At 46.4% G+C, this 23795-nt stretch overlaps 1 protein-coding gene across 1 annotated transcript in view; it reads right to left on the minus strand.

Annotated features, from left to right (window-relative positions):
- The window catches only part of SGSM1 (small G protein signaling modulator 1), a 55007-nt gene that overhangs the window by 22372 nt on the left and 8840 nt on the right, over window positions 1-23795 (minus strand). The window contains exons 5-12 of the mRNA XM_036741038.1: window positions 23218-23363; window positions 22953-23084; window positions 19927-20051; window positions 12164-12231; window positions 10613-10773; window positions 10239-10368; window positions 5266-5404; window positions 1944-2008 (exon numbers count right to left, since the gene is read on the minus strand). Coding sequence (XP_036596933.1) covers window positions 1944-2008; window positions 5266-5404; window positions 10239-10368; window positions 10613-10773; window positions 12164-12231; window positions 19927-20051; window positions 22953-23084; window positions 23218-23363 — 966 coding nt within the window. The remainder of the gene's footprint in view (window positions 1-1943; window positions 2009-5265; window positions 5405-10238; window positions 10369-10612; window positions 10774-12163; window positions 12232-19926; window positions 20052-22952; window positions 23085-23217; window positions 23364-23795) is intronic.

Raw genomic sequence — 23795 nt, forward strand, 5'->3', positions numbered from 1 at the left:
TATGAGTGTGTGTGTGTGTGTGCATGTGTGTCTGTGTGTATGAGTATGTGTGCACATGTGTGCATATGTGTGCCTTTTGTGTATGTGTGTGCACATACGTGTGTATACGAGTGTGTGTATGTGCGCACATGCGTGTATGAGTGTGTGTGTATAAGTATATGTGTGCCTGTTTGTGTTTGTGTGCATACCTGTGTATACGAGTGTATGTGTGCATGTGCATGTGTGTGTGTGCCAGGCTGACACAATGCCAGATCTCTGCTGCATGGAGGCCTTCTGGGGCCATTGGTCTCTGCCTACATCTGCCAGAAGGAAGGAGGGCCCTTGACTAACCACCCTGGGAACTGAAGTTGGGAGCAATCCCCTTGCAACCACGTCATCCCACGGCTTACTAAGAACCACATCCTCAAGTCCCTTTCTCATCTTCCCCAGACCACAACTTGCTGGAATTTTTCACACTTCCAGACACGGGCAAAGATGTCTGAGCATTCTCATATGAATAAAAGCCTTCTGACTTTGGGCAAGACCCTTAACCCAGACCTCAGTTTCCTCATATGAAAGTGGGAAGGAGGCTGGACTAGACAATCTCTAAGAGCCCTTCCCAGCTCCAGACCTTTGTGATTTTGTGATCCTTCACCTCTCGGGGCCTCAGTTTCTTACTCTGAAAAATGGGGGAAAGGGTTTGACTAGAGAGAGCACGCTGGACCTGGAGTCAGGAAGACCTGAGTTCAAATCCTGCTTCAGACACTTACTGTGTCTATGTGACTCTGGGCAAGTCACTTAAACCTGTTTGCCTCCGTTTCTTTCACTGCAAAGTGGGGATAATAATAGCACCTACCTCCCAGGGTTGTTGCAAGGATCTAATGAGATAATAATTGTTAAATGCTTAGCACTGTGCCTGGCACATGGTCAGTGCTATAAAGATGTTAGCCACCACCACCACCACCATCATTATCACAGAGTGAAACAAAAGACCCCAAACTCCCAAACTTTCAAGTCATTAGAATTCCAGATAAATGATGATGATGATAGTTGCATATGTAAACCATTGGATGAATCCATCAGAACACAGGTCTTAGCCAGGTAGGGTCATGATGGCTGAACTCACATTGGAAGCCAGGCCTCCTGACTCCCAACTCATGGCTTTCTTTGCTTCCTGTCAGTTCTCATGTATTGAAATGTGTTTTCTTATATTATTTCTTACATTATTATGTTCAGGTTTTTTGCAAAGCCCTTTCCTGAAGCCTCTGAAGCCTGGGAGGACCTTGTACTGGCCCAGCCTTCAAAACCTCCAAGCGATGGTAGAGGGCCATGAGCATCACCGTCCCCTAGTCTATGACTAGGCTGTCAACACCTCCAGGTGGAGGATTGCATCTCCTGGGATCCTAGATTGGGAGCTGGAAGGAACCTCACGGGCTATCTGGGCTAACTCCCCCATTTCACAGATAAATAAACTGAGGATCAAAGAGGAAAAAAATAACCAAGATTCACAGAATAATAGTCCTAGAGCCAGGAGGGACCTCACGGGCCATCAGGACCACAGGCCTGGCTTTATAGATCAAATGATACAATACAAAAAGTGCTTTGCAAACCTTGAAGTGCGACGTAAATGTTACGGCTACTGTTGCTATCATAGCCGGCATTGTTACTGTTGTGGTTATCATAGCTGGAAAGGATCTCGCAGGCCACCTTATCCTGTCCCCTCATTCTATAGATGAGGATACAAAGAGGCCCATAGAGGTTAAGTAACTTGTCCAGGGTCATGTAGCTAACAAGTGTCAGAGACAGGATTTGAACTCAGAAGTCTAGCCACTACACTATGTTGCCTTGCATGTACCACATTCCACGGTATCATTACCAGGTGTTGGCGCCAAGTGGGCATTGAATCTGCCAAGACCACCTGCCCCTCCCCTGGACCCCACACTGGGTCTGAGAAGGGGACATACAACCATAGAAGGCTCTGGAGAGGATCTGGTGCTTCATATTGTCACAGAGGAGTTTCAGAGGAGCCCTGGAGGAGAAGGAAAGACAAAGGGGGTGAGATTAGAACAGGCATAATACAGCCAGAGGGTCGGTCATCTGGGGTGTGACTGCAGAGCACCCCCTCCTCCACCCTCCCAAGAGGCTCAAGGAGGCTCAGGGAGGAGGCAACAGATTCAATCACGGAGACCAGGCCAGGGAAAAAGCCAGGATTTCCCAAAGGATTAAGTGGTTCTGGACTTTCGTGGCTTGGGAAGGAATGCGACGGGCACATTGGCCTCGAGACTCTACTGTAACTTGGCCCCAGGATGGACAATAGACCCAAGACCCCTCATGGGTGGTCTTTAAGCATACGCAACACTAAAACGATGAAATTATATGACATGTAATGAAATGTTAATGTAATTAACATTACGTAATATAATACATTGATACATAATATGGCTATACTGTATCTAATATGTTATAATGTACAATATAACCTATAATTATTAAATTATGAAATTATTTCAGATTTGTCTGAGAAGTTGTAGTTCAGAGGTCTGCACTGGGTTAGTAACCAAGGTCCCTTCCATTTCTGAGAGTGTGGGATTCTGGGAATCCCTAGGAATTCCCCAACACTAGCAGTTCTACCTACTAGACTGACATCCTAGTGGTCCACCCTGGCTACTTAGGGAACCTCTCCAAGACAGGCCTTTGTGTCCCAGCATCCTAGCAGCCATCTGGTGAAGATGCCGGTCTGGAGCTCCCAGACTCGTCTCTACCTCCCGACTGAGTCAGAGACAGAAGGAACTGGGTGGGCTCTTCTACTCTGCCCACGTGTCTCTATCAGGGTAGACAGGGACATGGCATTAGCTGATGGCTAGGCTGGGCTCCCAGTATCACAGGGTCTCAGAGCTAGAGGTGACTTCAGAGATGTCCAAAAAGAATCTCTAAAACATCCTTAACATGTGGGTATCCAGCCTCTGCTCAAAGGCCTCCAGGGAGGAGGAACCCTCAATTCTAGGAATTTTTTCCTCTATAACAAGCTTAAATTTGCTTCCTTGATACTTCCATGAAGGAATAAATGATTAATTCTTTTCCTTTCCTTCCTTCCTTCTCTTTCCTTTCTTCCCTCCCTCCCTTCCCTTTCTCTTCCCTTCCTTTCCTCCATTCCCTTTTTCCTTTCTTCCTTCCTTCCCATCCTTTCTTCCTTCCCTTCCTTATCTTTATTCCCTCCCTTCCTTGTTCCCTTTCTTCCTTCCCTCCTTCCCTTTTTCGTTTCTTCCTTCCCTCCCTTTCTTCTTTCTTTCCTTTCTTCCTTCCCTTCCTTTTCTTCTTTCTTTCCCTCCTTTCCTTCTTTCATTCCTTCCTCTTTTCCTTTCTTCTTTCTCTCCTTCCCTTCCTTTTTTTTCCTTCCTCCCTCTCTCCCTTCCTTACCTTCATTTCCCTCACTGTGCCCAGAAAGAAAGGAAAAAGGCAGACTAAACAAAACTATTCACTCTTCAAAAGCAGTCTTTCAAGTACTTTAGAGAGAGCCATCATGTCTGACTTGAGCCTTCTCTTCTTCAGACTAATCACTTCCAAGGCCTTCAGCTGACCTTTATATGGACTGGACTCAAGCCCTTCCCCAACCTGATTGCCCTCCCAGGATGCTCTCCAGCTTCACCATGTCCTACCTAACCTGAGGAGCCCAGAGCTGAATGAAACACTCCGCCTTTGGTCTGACCAGGGCAGGGCATAGTAGGGCTCGTATGTCCCCATTCCTGTAAGATATGCCTCTCAGTACAGCTGTCTTTCCACAGCTCAGCTCCACACACTCTCTCTGGCTGTCCTCCCCCGGCCTGGAATGCTCTCTATCCTCAGTTCCACCCACTGACTTCCCAGGCTTCCTTTAAGTCTCAACTCAAATCCCCCCTTCTCCAGGAAGCCTTCCCCAGGAAGCCTTCCCCAACCCCTCTTAACTCCAGCACCTCCCCTCCATTAATGATTTCCTATCTACCTTGTATATAGCTTGCTTTATGTATATTTGATTCATGTTGTCTTTCCCATTAGATTGTAAGCTCCTTGATGGCAGGCGCTGTCTTTTGACTCTTTTTGTACCTCCAGCACTTAGCATAGTGCCAGGCACACAGTAGGTGCTTAATAATTGTTTCTTGATTGAATGATATTTTACCAGTGAGTCATATTGAATGTGAAGTCTCTAAAGCCACCAGGGATCTTTCAGACAAACTACTAGCCAACCATGCCATCTCTATCCTATACCGGTGAGGTCCATTTCTTGAAGTCAGGTGTAAGACCTTGCATTTATGCCTTGAGAATTCCTCTACAAAACGTAACTGAGCATTTTCCATGGGATGTGAACTTGGTAATGTGTTGAGCCTCCTAGAAACTGGGACTTAAACCTTCTGAGTGGAGTGTGTCCCGTTCTGGACACAGGGACCCTCCTCGACACATCTGGAAAGACAACGGCAGAGCCCATCTGCTGAGAAGGAAAGATGACATCTCCCAGCCCTGGCACATCCTAAGATATTTTAATAATAGCATTCAACATCTATTAAGCACCTACTGTGTATGAAGACCTGTGCTCCTCACCAGGGGCTGTACACAATTTATCATCAGCAATAACACTGATAATAGTAACTGGCATTATCTAGTGTGTGAAGGTCTGAAAGCACTTTACAACTATTCTCTCATTCAGTGCTCACAACCACCCTGGAAGGTGGGTGACATTATCACCCCCACTTCATAGATTTGGGAACTTAGGTGGACAGAGGTTAAGTGACTTCCCCAGCATCATGTAGTTAGGAAGTATCTCTAAGCATATTCCTTGCCCTCATGGAACTTATGGTTGAAAAGGGTATGAGAAGATATAGTGGCTAGAGGTCTGGACTTGGAGCCCAGAGTTCAAATCCTGCCTCAGACCTTTCTGAGCTATATGACTCTGGGCCAATGACTTAACCTCTCTCAGCCTCAGTTTCCTCAGCTGTAAAATGAGGAGAATATCACCTACCTTCCAGGGCTGTTGTGAACATCCAATGAGACAGCATATGTAAAACACATTGGAAACATGAAAGCATTATATTAAATATTAAGTATAAATATACATTAAAGCTAGCTGTCATCATTGTTGCTGGTGTCATCGCTATCGTTAGGGGCAGAGAGGCTGCCTTCTGTAACTCACCATGCCTGAACTAGCTAGAAGTACTGAGAAGGCACCAGTCCATCCTGGCTCATTGCAATCTATCTCTCCCACCCTCAGCTCCCAGCCCCCACCCTCCACCCGCTCCACCTTATGACGCCCTGTACCTCTCATGGTTACATCCATTGGACGCTCCGCTCTCTGTGGAGCCTCTCTGGGAGCAGGACGAGCAGGACGACTTTCGAGGGCTGGGCTGCCACATGGAAGGCAGGCTGCTCACAGAGGCATCAATCAAGTCTGGGGGAACTGAGGAAAGGAAGAGAGGCGGGAATCCCCCATTAAGGCAGGAGCAGAGCCCTTGATCCAAAGCCAGCAGCTCCCCAGTAGCAGAGGTAAGGAAGAACCAGAATCATGAGTTGAAGCATCAGGGCACCCATAAATGAGATTCAGCCCAGGACCCTGGAGCACATGTGATCCGATGAAAGATACCCAAGAGATCCAGAGGAGGGGAAGTACTCCCTGGCAGGCCAGCTGAAAGTATAGCCCCGAAGGGGTCAGCGGACGATGGCGACCACAGAGAAAGTTGGGAAAAGGGTGAGAGACAAAAACCAGAGAACCAGGAGACCAAGACCAAGCCAATAGGAAAAGAGAAGGAGGAAAAGGAACAGAGCCTCAAGCAAGAGCGTCATGTTGTCATTTGTCCATCCAAGTGGTCATGCTACCTATGATGGCAGGGAAGGAGGTGTCCAACCCTGAGACCAGTCAAGAGATTTTTGTGTTCTCCTCTGGGTTCCAGAGCTTATGAAGGACATTGAGAAGGAGAATCCTAGAGCATCCAGAGGAAAGCAACCAGAAGGCAAAGAAAGGCCTTGAGTCTTCATCACTGGCGATTGTTAGGGGGAACTATGGATGTTAGGCCTAGATAAGAGAAGATCTGGGGGTAGGAGGGAGTGAGCTCGTACACTATGGTGTTCTTTAAGTATCTGAAAAGCCATCTTCTAGAAGAGGGAATGGATGGATTCTGTTTGGTCCCACTGGGTGGATCTTCATGGTGTATTTGTCATTTCCTCCATTAGAATGTAAACTCACTGAGAGTAGGGATTGTTTTATTCTTTGGACTTGTACCTTTGGTACCTGGCACACAGTAGGCACTTAATAGATGCCTGCTGAATGATTGGTTACAGTTGTAGCGAGCTGCCAAAATTATCTTCCTAAAGCAAAGGCCTGACATTGTCACCTCCTGCCCTGCAATACTTAATAAAATCATCTTCAAATCAAAACCCTCTGGTGTTAAGAGCCCTTCACAAACTGGCCCCTCCCTACCTTTCCAGTCTCTTATGCTTTACACCACTCACCACAGTATTGTACTCTTCAACCCAGTGACACTGGTCTCTTTGCTGTTCCTTGCATTTTCTTTTTTTCTTCCACTTTTCTAGAGGCAATTAGGAGTAAGTGACTTGCCCAGAGTCACACAGCTAGTAAGTAGCTGAGGCCAGATTTGAACTCAGGTCCTCCCGACTCTACTCTATCTACTGTATCACTTAGATGCCTGGCTCCAGGCATTTTCCCTGGCTTTCCCCCATGCCTGGAATGCTCTCTCTCCTCATCTCTGCCTCCAGGCTTCCTTCAAGTCCTACCTTCAGTGAGAAGCCTGTTCTGACCTCCTTTGACGCCAGTATCTTCCCTCTGTTCATGACCTCTCATTTATCCTATCTATAGCTTGTTTGTATATTGTCATCTGCATGTTCTCTTCCCATTTAGACTGAGCTCCTTGAGAATAGGGACTGTCTTTTAGCTTTTTTCTTATTCTCTGTCCTAGGCACAGTGCCTAGAACATAGTAGGTGCTTAACAAATGACAATGGACTGACTAGAGTGGGCAGAGTGTAACGGACAGCCTCCAGAGGTGGTGAGTTCCTCCTCACTGAATGTTGTCAAGCAGTCTCTGGAAGATCACTCCTGGATTGTGCTGGAGGGGATTTTTGTTCAGGTGGATTCCACGGCCAATGAGCTCTTTCCAACTCATAGACTGTGTGACACTGAGTTCTTCAGAGACTAGAGCGGGAGAGAGAAGGGGGAAATGGTCTTTCCAACTCCCTGTGGTGCCCCGTTGGCACAGAAGGGTAAAGGGGACACAAGCATTTTGTAACCATTTACTACACTATGATCTCGTTTGAATGGATACTCCTGGCATGGACGCCACAATCTCTGATCATGGAGGTGAGGTCTTCTATAAGGAGCCAGATGAAAAAGATAAAAGGACACCCGACCCAAAGATTCCAAAAGCAAAGTCGATCCTCACTCAGGATTCTACCCCATTGTCTGTGGGGTCAGATAACCCCAGATCATTGGAATTTACTCTGAACCATACAAAGTCTAAACGATCAGAGATCAGAGGATGTTAGAGCTGGAAGGGCCACGAATGGTCATCCAATTCAACTCCTTCATTTTACAGACAAGAAAACAGGCACAAAGAAAGGAAGGGACTTGACTAAATTTAGTGAGTGAGTGGTAAAGTAGGGACTAGAACCCTGGAGCTTCTGATTCGCGGTTAGGTGTACCCTCCACTCTACTATGCAAGTGTCCTTGGGTAAGTCAGTTGACTTTCTGGGCCTTGATTTCTTCCTCTATAAAAATTATATACAAAGCAAATTCTATACAGGGTAAATAGGAAATAATTAATAGAAGGAAGGCACAGAATTAAGAGGGGTGGGGGAAGGCTTCCTGTAGGAGGTGGGATTTTAGTTGAGACTTAAAGGAAACCTGGGTCTAAATCTATGACCCTATGACCCTGATATGGAGTCAGCTGGCCACATGACATCACTCCATCCCATAAATCCACCTTGCTCAGGTATGAAATTCAAATGACAACATGGCTGAGGCTGACAAGCACCAAGATGGTAGCCGAGGGGAAACCAGAACATTACTCGGGGGGAACGAGTCTGTATCCGGCAGGGTAGGAATAGCAGCCCCTCCAGCGTGAGTGGCCAACTGCCCCACGGCCATCACAACCATGGTCCGGCCCACCGGGAACACCATCCACACTGATCTTGAAGAGGCAGGGGGAGGCAGAGGTGAGTACTCTGTGGGAATTTGAGTCACAGTTTTAAAAGGAAAAAGAGACAAATGGGTAAGGTGAAGGCTCTGGGAAAGGAAGGGCAACAAGATAGCCCCGAGTCTAGATTCTACTAAATTGTAACTCTTCTCTAACTTGATTAGCTGGGAAAGCTGGACAGGACAGCCTCCGAAGCCCCTTCCTTCTGGCTCTAATTAATGACCCTCTGTCTGTCTAGAATATTACGGTGGATAATGGGTTCATGAGATCAGAAATTTAGTCCCTTGGAGATAATCTAGGTCAACCCCTTCATTTTGTAGATGAGGGAACTGAGGCCCAGAGAGGGATGTGACTTGTCCAAAGTCACGCTGGTGGTAGAGTCTGGATTCAAACCCAGCTCATCTGAGTCCAAATCCAGGGCTTCTTCGACTATACACCACATCACTCACCCATTATTATATGTCTGACACCACTCTGAGGGGCAGGGCAGGGGGTACCGTGACAAGCTTGGTCAGGGTGATGCCATCCCCTCTGGTCCATCAACAATGGCGGTCCATTAAATGGATTATGATAGGAACCTAGGTCTAGAGCCAGAAGGAACCTCCGAGGTCATCTGGTCCAACCCCCTCATTTTAACTGGGCTCAGGAAGTGATCTGACCAAGGTCAAGGCAGCATCTGAACCCAGGTCCTTCTTCTCCCTCCAAATTCAGCATTATTTTCCCCTACCCCACACTTCCAGCCTAGTCCCAGCTACTTACCATGAGGAACTAGAAATATTATTCACAATGTTCTGTTTTCTAAACTCAAGATGAGTAGGTATAGAATTTAAATTAACAGAGAGCTTCGATTGAACCTGGGGGCCGCAGGCAAGTAGGTAAAACTGTTTTTTCTCTATAGACAACCATGTTGTTATTCAGTTGTTTCAGTCATGTCCCATTCTTCGTGCCCCCATTTGGGGTTTTCTTGGCAGAGATACTGTAGTGTTTGCCATTTCCTCCTCCAGCTCATTTTGCAGATGAGGAAACTGAGGCAAACAGGGTGAAGTGACTTGTCCAGGGTCACACAGCTAGTATATGTCTGAGGCCAGATTTGAACTCAGGAAGATGTCTTCCTGATTCCAAGTCTAGCACTCTACACATTGTGCCACCTAGCTGCCCCTGGGCAGCCTCACACATATGGAAAAAGTGATCCTTCATCAACTTGATCCTTTTAGACCCTCTGCCTGGCTCAATAGTAGCAGAGGAGATGGCCACTGCCCAGGGAGCAGGAAACTGAGGCTTCAGTGACCCTTCCAGATGTTAGACACATGGACCAATCCATCCATTGGGCTCATCCCAGAACACTTGAGCTCTGAGCTTTGTAGGACATGGAAGAAATTTTTGCTTCCCTCATGTACTCTTGGAGAGCAGTGGCGTCTGGGTCTCAGTCACACCACGGTGAGGCAACTGAAGGGACCTTTAGTTACAGGAGATATAACTCAGAGATTTCCATGCCACTGAGGGACCGTAAAAACGTCCTTGGCTCATGAGATTTCTTAAGCGTTGGCACTTAAGAAATAATAACATTCTACAGAAATCTGAGCCATTAGCATGAACATAGACTACGGCTACAGTAATGAAATATTTAAAAATGGCATCCATCACAGACAGAGAATTTTCATCTCAGCAGTATATTACAATTTACATGGATGACGGCCATATTTCATAACGAGAAGTCACATTTATCTTGGAATCATGTGACCTGGGTTTGCATCTCAATGACCTGTGTGATCTTGTGAGGCACTTCATCTCTCTGGCACTCAGTTTCTCACTCTGCAAATGAAGTTAGACTAGGTGGCTTCAAGGGTCCCTTGCAGTTCTAAATGTGACCTTTGATCCCGTGGTCTTACGGGTACTAGAACCAGAGAGGCTTATTGATTTTCCAAGGTCACCAAACTGGTGGCTGAGCCAGGGCCAAAAGGCAGGGTTTCTAGCTCAGTTCTCCTTCCCCCAGAGCACTGTGTGCCTTTGAAGACCACCACCTTGAGTGGGTGCCCCGATGCCATCCTGTCAGTAGCAGGAGCCCAGGGGGACACAAATGGACTTACCAAACTCTGACTGCATGCCGGGGTAGATGATCCTGAAGACATAATCTGTAGCTTCATCGTCTTCCTTGTCGGATGTAGATTCTGAGGAACCCTGAGGGCTTCGCTTTCGGAGCTTTGGAAACACTTTGCCCTAAAAGAAGAGGTTCCCAACCCAATAACTGAACCCTTAACTCCTTACTCCTTGCCCACACCACTCTAGGGCATGACCATGGGCCAGACTGACACACCCCAAGGGCCCCAACACACACAGGGCCTTCCCTGGGAAGGAGGGGGCAGCATCAAAGGCCCTGGGCTCCCAATCTCTTCTCCTCTCTCCCTCCTCTGCTCCAGTAATTGGGGCCAAAGGGCCTCCCCAGATGCTAGGAGCATCTTACCTTTCCTCGTTGGGACCACAGCGGTGGGTCCAGCTGGCCATGGGGCAGCAGCCCATTCTCCAGGCACGAGAGAAACTGTAGCAGATGACCCCCCTTGGGAAACCGGAACGGGGGCCTCTGAATCCCATCCTGGCTCACTAACACCACCGTCCCACCACTGTCTACTATTGACGACACAAAGCCAGACAAGACACGGGGCAGAAATCACCCACTGGGCTGTTTACAAGAAGGCTTTCCCCCACCCCCCCCAACCCCAATCCCCTTTAAGAACAGATGCCTCTTTGGCCAATCCATCCAAAGAGGCTTCTCCAGATCAAATCCCAAGCTTGGCTTGCTCCGCCATGGATTTATTCTTGTCTATTTACATTTCTAGCCTGTTCAACCTCTTGTATTTAGTTTATGTTTATTTTTAATACATCCCTATGTTGTCTACCTCAATAGAACATCAACTTCTTAAGGCCAGGAACTGTATCATCCCTGTCTTAGTAACCTCAGAATCCAGCACAGGGCCTGGTGCCCAGTAGGTGCTTAATAATTGCTTGTGGTTTGTTGATCACCTAACTCTTGGTTGTGAGTTTCAATGGCTCCTTTCACCTGAGATCATGGACTCAGGGAAGGCCTAGCTTGGCAGTCCCAGAGAACACCTGGCGGACCAAGACCAAGGCTTGAAGCGATGGCTCCAGAATCATTTGATTTGGAAGAGGGTGTGTCACATGGAAGAGGGCTAGAGAGTCACAGGATCACAGATCTGGAGCTGGGCGGGGGGCGACCTCAGAGGCCATGGGGGCCAAGCCTTTCATTTTACAGATAGGGAAACTGAAGCCCGGGAATTTAGGATCTCCCCAGGATCACAAACAGGAAAGATAACACAATTGCATCCAGTAAGCGTTTAATAAATGCTGACTAAGTGAATACACTCAAGTGAGAATAGGCATTCAGCACTCAGAGCTGTGTGACTCTGAAGAGATGGGACTGTTTTGATTGAGCCCAAGTTCAAATACTTTCTCAGACACTGACTAGCTCTGTCACCCTGGACAAGTCCCATCAGCACTCACCTTTGGTTTTCTCCTCTGTAAAATGGGGATAATCATACTACCTCTCTCTGGGTTATGAGGATCCACTGGGATTTTATATGTGTGTGTATGTGTGTGTGTGTGTGTGTGTGCATAAATATATAACGCACTTTGTAAATTTTAAAGCCCAATATAAGCACTAGCTATATTTTTATTTTTGCTATCATTATCACTATTATTATTAGGATGTCTCATGGCAGTGTAGCGCGGTGGATACGGATGACTTGGGTTAAAATTTTAGCTTTGCCATTTACTCCCTGGGTGATCTTGAACAAGTCATTTAAATTCCTTGGGCCCCAATTTCTTCCTCTACAAAATAAGGGGGTCCTGAAACATCTTGGAGCTCAGATCTAGGCTCTTTTCATCCCAGGAAAGGGCCTGGCCACAATACTAGGCAGCCTGGGGGCCCTGGACAAACACAGCCCCGGAAGATCCGACCCCCAGCCCCACAGCGCCACCTCCTCCAGGCAGTCCTTACCCTGCTGATGGCAGTGCAGATAGACAATCTCCTCCAGGCGGATGGTCATGGCATAGTCCCAGTACACGCTGAAAGAGAAGGAGGGCCTGCGTCAGAGGAGTCAGCCCATTATGGATTTTCCCAAGGTCCCTCCCTCCCCACAAACAGGAAGGAACTTGAAGAGCCCATCCTTGGAGAGATGCATCTGTCCTCAGGCCATCATCCACCATCCTTGTCTCTCTCCCACTAGAACCTTGGGCCCTGCCCCCAGGGATCTCAGACCTCTCATAGGGAGGCTTATTTACCAGGAATCAGGGCTCCGGGCCACATCCTGGCTACCTCCTCACCATGCTGTTCTATGCGCACTAATATCTGCTCCCCCTCGCAGCATCCCTGTGTGTGTGTGTGTGTGTGTGTGTGTGTGTGTGTGTGTGTGTGTGTATGTTGTTGTTCAGTTGTTTCAGTCATGTCTGACTCTTCATGACCCTTGAACTGCATCTCATTGGAGGACAGGGTAGAGGTGAGGAGTGAGTGCACTCCAGGCAGGGGGATGGGAGATGGGAGATGGAGTACATTCTAGGCAGGAGAGATAGGGGATGGAGTGCTCTGAGTCAGGAACAGAGAGAAGACTTGACCTCAAGTAGTTGAGGGCAATCAGATTTGTTCTATTTGGACCCAGAGGTTAGAACTAGGAACAAGGAGGCAGGTTTCGACTTGATGCAGGGAAAACTTCTAACCATCGGAGCTGTCCCAAAGCAGGGTTGGCTGCCTTGGGAGAAGTTGGTCTCCACTTCCTGACAGTCTCCAAGCAGAGGCTAACTGAGAACTGGTCAGGAATGCTTTAGAGGTGACTCTCCATCATGGTCTGCATGGTCCAGACGTCTGCTAAAGTCCTTTCTGACCTGAGATGCTGCAGTTCAATGATTTTAGTGGAACCTGAGGAATTCCTGGACCCCAGTTTGGCTTTTAAAATGAGATGATTAATGGAGATGGTTTCTCTTCTGGGAGAATATTGACTGACTTGGTAGCTTCCCTTTCTGCTGTACATCACAGTTTTATAAAGTATTTCCAGGCTGTCAGCTAGCATTTATTAAGTTCCTAGTATGTTCCAGGCACGATGCTAAGCGCTTTGGGGTAGGTGGTGAAGGCATTAATAGTTGTGGTAGTCGTCATCATTATCATCATCATCGATGAAATTTATCAGGTGCTTTAAGATTTCCAAAGCCCTACACATACATTATATTTCAGCCTCACAGCAATTTTTTGAGTTATTACAGCTATTATCAACCTCATTTCACAAATGAGGAAACTGAGGCAAATGGAAGTTTCTTGCCCAGAGTGACCCAGCTCATAAGTGTCAGAGGTGAACTTTAAACTTTGGTCTCTTTAGTTCAAGTCCAGTATTCTGTCAACTATACCACATTGGTATTTTATACATAAAGAGACTGAAGCTATGAGAAGGAAGTGACTTGTCCATGGTCATATGACAAGTAAATGGCAGGGTCAGGATTCTTTTTGGGTTGAGGAAGGCATCCCTCCAGAGATATAGATATATCTATCTATATCTATATCTGTCAGTCTATCTATCCATCTATCTATCCATCCATCTATCTATCCATCTATCCATCCATTCATCCATCTATCCATCCATCTATCTAGCCATCTGTCTATCTATCCATCCTTCCATCTCCCTATCTATTTGTCTGTCTGTCTGTCTATCCATCCGTCCATCTGTCTATCACATCCATCCATCCATCCATCTTTCTATCTATCTATCTATCCAGCTATCTATCCATCCATCCATCAATTTATCCATCTATCTATCTATCCATCCATCCATCCATCCATCCATCCATCCATCCATCCCTCTATCTATCTATCCACATCTATCTATCTACCTGCCTATCTATTTACAGATTGAAAAAGCATGATAGAGGGCATAGAGCCTTGACCTCAGAGAGTTAAGAAGATATAGATTCAAATTCGGCCTCTTAAATTGGGTAAATAGCCTTATGACTGAACCTTTGTTTCCTTATCTGTAAAATGGGGAATCATAGGATTATACAGTTAGACCTAGTCTAACCCACTCATTTTATAAATGAGGAAAATGAGACCTAGAAAAGTACAATGACCTCCCTGAGGTCACACAGCTGATAAGACTATAGTCCCTCAATCTCAGAACTGCTGTGAGGCTCAAATAACACATGAAAATCTCTTTGAAAGTTGAAAGCTTTATATAAATTTCATTGATTAAATTTGGTTAATTGATTACTATTATCTCAATCTTCTTAAATCATGATTTCTATTATTGTGCAGCAAGCTGGAGCTATGGATAGAGCTCTGGGGCTTGAGTCACAAAGAACTGAGTTCAAATTCAGCCTTGGCATTTACTAGCTGGGTGACTCTGGGCAAGGCAGTTCACCATTGTCTGCCTCAGTTTCTTCATCTGTAAAATGGAGATCATAATAGCACCTCCTTCCCAGGGTTGTTGCAAGAATTAAGAATATTGGTACAGTGCTTTGCAAACCTTACAGCTTTATATAAATTATAGTTGTTGTCACCATCATCATCATTCCTATTGATGGTGGTGGAAGAATAAAAAGAATACTATCTTGCAAATCAGAGGACCTGAGTTCAAATTCTGCCTCCACTACTAGGTGCCTATGTAACTTTGGACAAGTTATATAACCTCTCTGGGTTCGTGTCCCTTATCTGCAAAATAAAGAGATTTGACCCAGATTTCCTCGGAACTACCTTCCAACTGTACATCTATGATACCACAATCTTAGGATTATTATAACCCCAGTTTTGCCTCTCAGTATAAGAGACTACTGGCTGGGGAGCACAGCGGATAGAGCACCAGCCCCAGAGTCAAGGGAGACCTGAGTTCAAATCTGGCTCTAAATCTCTGATCTTGTGGCTACTCTCTGATTCTGGGTCACTGCACCTGAGTCACTGGCCTCAGTTTTTTTACACAGTCAGTAAACATTTACTATGCACTAAACACTGGGGAAAGTCTCTGAGATGGCTGGATCAGATTGCCTCTGAGGTTCCTTCAAGCTCTAAAGATATGGGTTGGGCCAGAGGTCCACTAAAGTCTGTTCTGACTAAGTTCTGTGATTCCGGTGTAGCCCAAGGAATTCCTGGACCCTGGCCCGCCTTTTAAGATAGCATGATTGATGAGGATGGCTTCTCCTCCAAGGGAATGCTGACTGGCTTCCTGATCTTGGCCAGTCACCCTCCTTTGGCCACTGTCTAGCTTACCTTCTCAAAACAGGGCTCCCAGAAATCTATTCAGGGGGGCTGCCTTCCACCGAGCTCTTCATGCCCTATGGTTTCTGGGAGAGATAGAATAGGGGAAGGAGGCATAGGGAAGACTCTTCCAGGGAAACAGAACATCTCCATGGTAGGGAAGGGGCAAGTAACCTCTGGTGGAGGCTGCCCAGAAAGCATCTTGGGGACTTGCCCAGCCGACTTGGTCTTGCTAGCTCCAGAGGTACTTGTCCCCAGATCACCAGCAGAGGGAGATAGCAGACAACAATGGAAATAAACTATCTTATGTCAGACTTGATTTAGGGACAGAGAAGATGGCTTTAAACCCAGTTGCTGCCACTTACTAGCTGTGTGACATTGAGAAAATCACTTAACCTCTCTGGACCTCAGTTTCTTCATCTATGACACAAGAGTGTTTGACTCGATGATCTCTAAAGTCTCCTCCTGCTTTAAATCTATCCCCCTAAGGAGGAACAATGATTAGAAACTGCCAAGAGACAGATTTAGGCTGGAGGCAAAGAAAAACTGCCTAATAATTTGGGCTGCCTTAACGTGGACAGGGCTGCCTCAGAAAGTGGTGAGTTCTCCCTCATGGAGATCTATAAGCAAAGGCAAGAGGACCACTTGTCAGGCCTCTTTTAGAGAGGAGCCCTATAAGGTTGTGATTTCGGCTGGATGGCCATTGAGATGCCTTCAAGCTCTGAGATTCTGTGAGTCAGTAACTTGGGGGAATTCCTTGCCTGTAGAGGGCCCCCATTAGGAAATGACCTCTCTGGGTAAGGGAAATGCTCTGGGTAAGTCTTGCTGAAGGACATTTTCCAGGCCATTTCCAGGATCAAGGCTGGGAAACAGAAAGTGATAAAAAGGGTTCTGTCCTGAAGCCAGAGCTGGTGGTAACTGGAGGCCAGGGATACTTACTTGCCAGTGGGACCTCATCCTCATCTTCTCCTATCAAGACAGTGAGGAACATGACACATAAAACTGGAAAATGGAGCTGTTTGGGAGGGATTAAATGGGGGAGGGGGCACCCAAATGGCAGTGTAGTATGGTGAAGAGCTCTGAAGTCAGAGGACCTGGGTTCAAATCCCCTCTGACACTAGCTGTGTGACCCTGAGCAAGTCACCTCTCTAGCCCTGTTTCTTCACTTATAAAATGATAAGGCTGGACTCTATTCTCTGAAGTCTTTTTCAGCCCTAGATCGTGGAGCCTAGGAACTTCTCTGACCAAGGACAGTAGAGCAGGTACTGCCCAGTCTAGCACCTAGGACAGCGCCAGACACATGGAAGACACTCCATATGACCGACCACCTCTCAAGGAGAGATAGAATAGAGGAAGGGAGAGCAGGGAACAGCGGAGGGTGTGTGCTCAATTGAATTAGAGCTTCCCCACCAGGCCACCTGAGTGTGGGCCAAAGAAGAGAGTTAAACAAGAGAGCAAGGAAAACAGAAAGCTAAAATTTAAAACTAGGCTGGATCCCAGACCAAACTTGCCCCTTCTGCATCCCCATCAGTCCAAGTGGAAGATCTCGTATGTGTCTTGTGGATGATCTGGGGGAAGATCATAGAATTAGAACCGTAGAGGGCCACAGAGGCCACTGAGGTCAACTGCTTCATTTTATAAATAATAAACTGCATAATAGAGTGGTTAAGTGACTTGCCCAGGGTCACACAGCTATTAAGTGGCTCAGATGGGCTTTGAACTGAGAGCTTCCTGAATCCAAGTCTAGCATTCTATCCACCGCACCAGAAGAGATAGGGGACAAATGGACGAATGGACCCATCCCAGCCTCCTTCTCGTCCCCATTCTTGGATGCCCCAAAAGAATGACAATCAAAGGAACACAATTACAGTGAGTCTGTCCCCCCCTCCCCCAAGCTGATGCCTACTGGGGCAGCTAGAGGGCGCAGCAGAGAGGAAGCTGAACCTGGAGGCAGGGAGATACGAGTTCAAATCTGGCCTCAGACACTTCCTCGATATGTGATCCTGGGCAAACCACCTAACCTCTGTCTGCCTCAGTCTCCTCGTCTGTAAAATGGGGATAATTACACCTGCCAAGGTTGTCGTGAGGATAAAATAATATTTGTAAAGTACTTTGAAAACCTTAATGTGCTACGTCAAGACCAGCTATCAGCATTATAACATATGATCCCCACGAAACAGGATGCAGCAGAAGCCACGGACCTGTCATTTAACGTCTGAGCCTCGGCTTCCTCATCTGTAAAATGGGGACAATCAGACCTATCAACGAATCAACAAGCATCCATTCCAGGGTCTCTGTGCCAAGGGATTAGAACACAAAGAAACACTTTAATGGCGGAGACAATCGTACTGACCTCCCAGGGCTGGTGTAAAGATCAAAGGGGATAATGTACGTAGACTGCGCTGCAGTTTTTAAATGCAGGGCAGCACAGAATCAGGAGGACAAGGGTTCAAATCCTCCCTCTGACACATACCGTCTCTGTGACTCTGGGCAAGTTTCAGGGAATACAACAGCAACAACATGGAGCATTATGCCAAGCATTTTATAACTGTGATGTCGCTTGATCCTCACAACAACCCTGGGAGATAGGTACTGCTATTAAATCCATTTTACAGATGAGAAAACTCTGGCAGACACATCAAGTGACTTGCCCAGGGTCACGAATCTACACTGGAAGAGGACGAAGTCCTAGGTGCAGACCATTCCTTCCTCCAATATTTTTAAAGAACACTGGGCCTGTGAGTCAGGAAATCTGAGTCCTGTTCCTGGCCCTGCAATAGCAGGCTGGGACACCAGGCAACTCACTTCTCCAGACCTCAGTTTTCTTCATCTACAAAAGGGTCTCTGATGCTTCAAAGTTTCTCAGATTTTCTCTTCCTGCTAGGGCCTGCCAAGTTATAAAAGGAATACTGCTTAGTGCTCTAGGTCCCCTACTTTGAAAGGCAGTATGGTGTGGTGGATAGGGCAGTGAACTTGGTGGACAGGACAAGAAGCCCTGGGTTCGAATTCTGCCTCAGATACTTAACTAACTGCATGACCCCTCAGCAAATCATTAACTCCTCAGAGTCTCATTTTCCTCTCCTGTAAAATGAGGAGTTTTGACTCAATGAACTCTAACTTCCAGCTCCAGATCTATGAGTTTATGAGGGGTCAGGGAATATCACTCAATAGGAAGAACCCAGTAGACCCTCCTGAGGAGTGGAGAAGGAAGGAGGGGGAGAGGGAGGAAAGCAAACAGCCCCCAAACATCACCAGTCATAGCTGTCACCCTTCTCACCACCACCCCCAATGCCCTGTACCCATGAGAACTCTAGAGATTCTAAGTGCTTTCCCCATCCTGGGGCTCACATTTTCCCTGAATATCTTCTACCCAAGTGGGGACTCTTAGTGACCAAAAAGATGGCTGTGGGGGATAAGAACAGCCATTAGAACAACAGCAGGCCCCACTGTGCCCCCATGAGGGGTCAGAGAAGAAATAAGAAACCACAGAACAATAGAATCAGAGCTGAAGAGGGCCTTCTAACTCAGATCTGTTGGAATGTAAGCTTGTTTCATTCTGGGTCATTTGTATCCCCCTAAAAATCGGCATGGGGCCTGGCATACAGCAGGCACTAAATAAATGCATGTTCACTGCTTGATAGAACATTTAAGCCATTGAAGGGGCTTTCAGAGCGGACAATGTCAGAATTGGAAGGGGCCTTAAAGACATCTCATTTTACACAGGAAAAAAATAATAACAAAATTAATATTAATAATAATTTATAGGATTTTAAGGTTTGAAAAAATGCTTTTCTTACAATCATCCTTCCCATTTTACAGATGATAAAACTGATACTTTTTGACTTGACTTTAGCCAGAGAAAGGAAAGTTCCTCATTTGCATAAAACAATGGAATTGGACCAGGTGAGGTCCTTTCCAAGGGGACCTATAAGTCAGTGGCAGAGCAGGGACAAAAAGTCCAACCTTCCTTGTGTCTAGGCCCCGGCAACCCAACCCAGCAGAAATCTTGGCCACGACAGACTTGTAGGGATCACAGGCCCTAATGGTGAAGATCTAGGCCAGCTCACTGGAGGTGGGTGGTGGGTAGGCTCACGTGAGTCCAGGTCTCAGACGTGGGTTTCTTGAGGGCAAGGATCAATTTACCATCTCAGTATAATGAGGCCCTTGTTATACTGTCTCTGAGGACAGGCTCGATTTCCTCATCAGTTACCTTTTTCAGAGCCAAAGACCCAGATTCAGAGGAAATTTCCAGGTGCTGGATAGACTAACATAGGCTCATATATTTAGATTGCATTTTATAGAAGAAGAAACCGAGTCTGAGAGTGCCTAGGGTCATACAGCTAGCAAGTGGCTAAGATAGGATTAGAATTCAGATCTTCCTGATTCCAGCCCTGAGTTCTACCCGCTGAGCCACCTAGCTGCTTTAGAAGCTAGGTCTACCCCCTCTACCATCACCAAGGCCAAGGTTCCCCTCCCCCTCCCCCCATCAGTCCTCAGGGAGACCAAGAGAACGGCCACAGTGGATCAGTCACCTCTTCTCATAGTCCAGATCTCCCATAGAGCCATTCATCAGCTGGTTAGGGGTCCACTTTAGGGTCATGACATCAGCAGTTTGGTGCAGAGACAGGTACCCAGGAACAGCTTCCATGTCATCCCTCTAGGAGAGGTGGGAAGAAAGGGGGACAACTGAGCATTGAATATACTGGCATAAAATGCTGATTATAATGATGATGATGATGGTGGTGGTGATAGCACTTATCAAAGAGTTTTCAAACACCTTTATATATACTACTTCGTTTAATCCTAACAACAACCCCTGTAAGGTAGATGCTATCATTATCCATTTTTCAGATGTGGAAATCGAGGCTGAGAAAGGTTAAGTAATTGCCCAAGGGTCACACAGATGGTGTCTGAGGCAGGATTCCAATTCAGGTACTCCTGATTCTATCCACCATACTGCCATGTTGCCTGGGTCAATGCTAATTAATCAATCGACATACATTTTTAAAGTAACTTATATGTGAGGAGCTGTCTGAGGTGCTAGAGATACAAAGACAAAGAATGAACTAGATCTTGCCCTCAAGGAGCTTACATTCTATTAGCAGAAACATGTAATACACTAAAATTGTTTATTTCTTTTTGTTTTACTCTGTGATTTCATTAATGTTGGGAACTCCCAGTGAGAAAATTCTCTACCAATGCAGGGCAGCACCTCCTAGTGTTAGAGAGACGCCTGGGAGAGAAAGAGGTTAAGAGATTTGCCCAGGGTCAAAGAGGAGACTTGAACCCAGATAGTCCATGCTTAGAGGCTAGTTCTCTAACCACTATGTCAAATACAAAATATAAACCAAGAAAATACAAACTAATTGGGGGGTTAGGGAAGGCTCCAGAAAGATTTCATGTAGGATACAATGATCCAAGACAATTTCAAAGGACTCATGATAAAAAACGCTCTCCGTCTCCAGAGAGGGAACTGATGGGCTCTGGGTACAGATTGAAGCAGATCGTTTTTAATTTTCTTTATTATTAGTGGGGTTTTGTTGTGTTTTATTTCGTAACATGGCAAATATGGAAATATGCTTTGCATGACTTCACATGTATAATCGATCTCCTATCTCTTGCATTCTTAAAAGATGAGAGAAAGGTGGGTATAAGGGAGAGAATATGGAACTCAATTTTTAAATTAATGCTAAAAATAAATAAAGATTTTAAAAGGCTTCATGTAGAAGTGAGTTGAGATCTGAAGGGAACCAGAGGATCTAAGAGGCAGAGGGGAGAAAGGAGTGGGTTATCATTAGGCAGCGTGAGGTGGTACAAAGAGATCCAGCCATGTAGCTAGAAAGATATGGGTTTGATTCTGACACATACTGGCTGGGTGGCCCTGAATAAGTCATGTCTCAGTGCCCCGGTGGCTCTCTATGACTATTTGCCATAAATAAGTCACTAATCCAAATCAGTAGAATGAATTTCCACTCAGAATTTTCTATGGTTATGAAAATTCAGGTTCTGATGAATAGTAATAGCTATTTATATAGTGAATCGCCCAGGGGCAGACAGTTTCCTTGCTTTAGGAAGCCTCCAGCCCCCATAAGATCCCATTAACATCATGTTACATGCTGTCTGCTCCAATCCCCTCCTTTTGCAAATGAAGAAACTGAGGCCAAGAAAAGTTAAGTGACTTGTCCAAAGTTACACAGCTAAGCTCACAAGAGCATAGATTTAGAGCTGACAAGAACCTTACCATTTACTCCAATCCCCTAGTTTTATAGAGAAAGAAACCGAAACCCAGGGGGTGAGTGACTGGTCTGAGATCGTACAGATAAGAAATGATACTAGAGGCAGGATTGGTTTCCATATTCAGTGCCCCTTCCCCTTCACCAACATGGTCTCTCTCATCCCCTGCCTGGCTGTACCAGCAGGAATCAAAACTGAGGGTCCTGACCATAACCCTCCCCGTCACTGCCAATTTCAGTGAGAAAGACCTAGAAGCAGTCTTCAGGGTTTCCATGGTTACGGTAGCTCTGGACAACAAAGGCCAGACAATGAGATGAGAATCTGGTTCGTCTGGAGGCACGCTCCAAGACCCCACTGCTCCTTAAGGGCTAGACACAATCACCCAATCTCCTTCGGCAGCACCCTGCCAAGCCCAGTTAAGGAGCTGAGCCTCAGGGAACCTTTTAGTGGATACGTATGAGGAGGACATGAGACAATGGCTCGAGTGTCTGTGGCCCAGCTGGGAAGAGGCAAAGACAGGAGGGAGATAGTCGGTGCTGACAATGGAGAATAATGGAATGGACGCTGGATTTGGGGTCAGATGGCCCAAGATAACAGAATGCCAGGGTTGGATGGGACTCAGAACGATCTGGTTCAATAGTCTGTAGTCAGCCAGTCACGTAACAAGCAATGACCATGGGGTTGCAAAGAAAGGAAAAAAAAAGAAAAATGGTTCCTTCCCTCAGAGAGCTCCCATCCTAATTGGTGAGACAATGTGTCTAAATACACATAAGATACAGAATAGAAGAGAGATAATCTTATAGGGGAGAGATAATCTTATAGCTAGGTGGCGTCATAGAGCACAGAGTGCCGGGCCTGGAGGCAGGAAGATGCAGTCATCCTCGATTTCAAACATGGCGTCAGACACTTGCTAGTTGTGTGACCCTGGACAAGTCACTTAACCCTCTCTGCTTCAGTTTCCTCATCTGTAAAATGAACTGGAAAAGTAAATGGCAAACCACTTTAGTATCTTTACCAAGAAAATCCCAAAGGGGTCATGGAGAGTCTGGACAAGAACAAACAAAAAAAATTGGGAAACAGTTAATGAAATAAAGTTTTTAAAGTTTTAAAAATTTTTAAAATACAATGTAAGTTACTATGTCCCAAAGATTCTTGTTTCATGGAACCCCAAATGGTATCCAGATTACAGGGCCTACATAGCAACAACAGCAAGCAACCAGAGGCCAGACCTACAGGAGATCAAAGCCAGCTGGCTTTCCTCTTTAACTGGGGAAGACCAGACAAATGAGGCCCTGCCATGTCCAGAGCTCAGCTGGGCACTCACCGGCTGGACCAGGACATTGTTCTTGCCATAGAGGAGAGTGGCCCGGGAGTTCTGGTGCAAGGATTCCACATAGTCCCGGGCGGAGAGGGAGGGCCGGTCGTCCATGCTGCCACTTGAATGGCGCTTCTGGATCTGGGAGTGTGGGGGCAGAGAGGGATGGGATGCAAGGGGTCTCAGGTGATATCCTGAGCCCCAAGCCCCATCTCCCTCCACCTTGCCTTTCCTCCTCCCATTCTCCCTGGCCCGATCCCCAAGTCCCACTCACACAAAGTGCTGGGCGCTTAGTGGGAGAGTCCTGGCGGAGGTGGGAGCTGTGGATCCGGTGCCGTTGGACCAGCTCGTCAGCTGAGGGGTCTGTCCAGAAATGATCTGCTGTCTTCATCTTGGTGTACTCCAGTGCACAGGGACCCACTGGGAGCAGAGTGAAACATCAGAGCCCAAACTGCCAGGCCAGGGCCCAGCTCTCCCATCCCTTCTGCTGGGTATAGAATCCTGAGATCTGATAGAGCAGACACTCCCTGAGGACAGGTATCATTTCAGTTTTGTCTCTGTATATCCAGCATTTAGCACGGAGTGCCTGGCATATAGCTAATGCTTAATAAGTATTTGTTCAATTTAGTAAGCATTGATCATGTGCCTAGTAGGAGGAGCCAGAGACACAAATAAATGATCCCTGTCCCCAAAAAGCTTACCTTCTACTGGAGAATACAGCATTTGTCAGGTATATAAACACAAAATAAAAAACTTACAAATAAATGGGGTGGAGAATGAGGAGGGAGACATTCAAGAAAAGCTTTAAGTTGGCAGAGGTTCCTGAGTTGGGCTTTGAAGGAAGCTGGAGAT

Source organism: Trichosurus vulpecula, chromosome 1, assembly GCF_011100635.1.
Source record: "Trichosurus vulpecula isolate mTriVul1 chromosome 1, mTriVul1.pri, whole genome shotgun sequence".
Classification (NCBI taxonomy): domain Eukaryota; kingdom Metazoa; phylum Chordata; class Mammalia; order Diprotodontia; family Phalangeridae; genus Trichosurus; species Trichosurus vulpecula.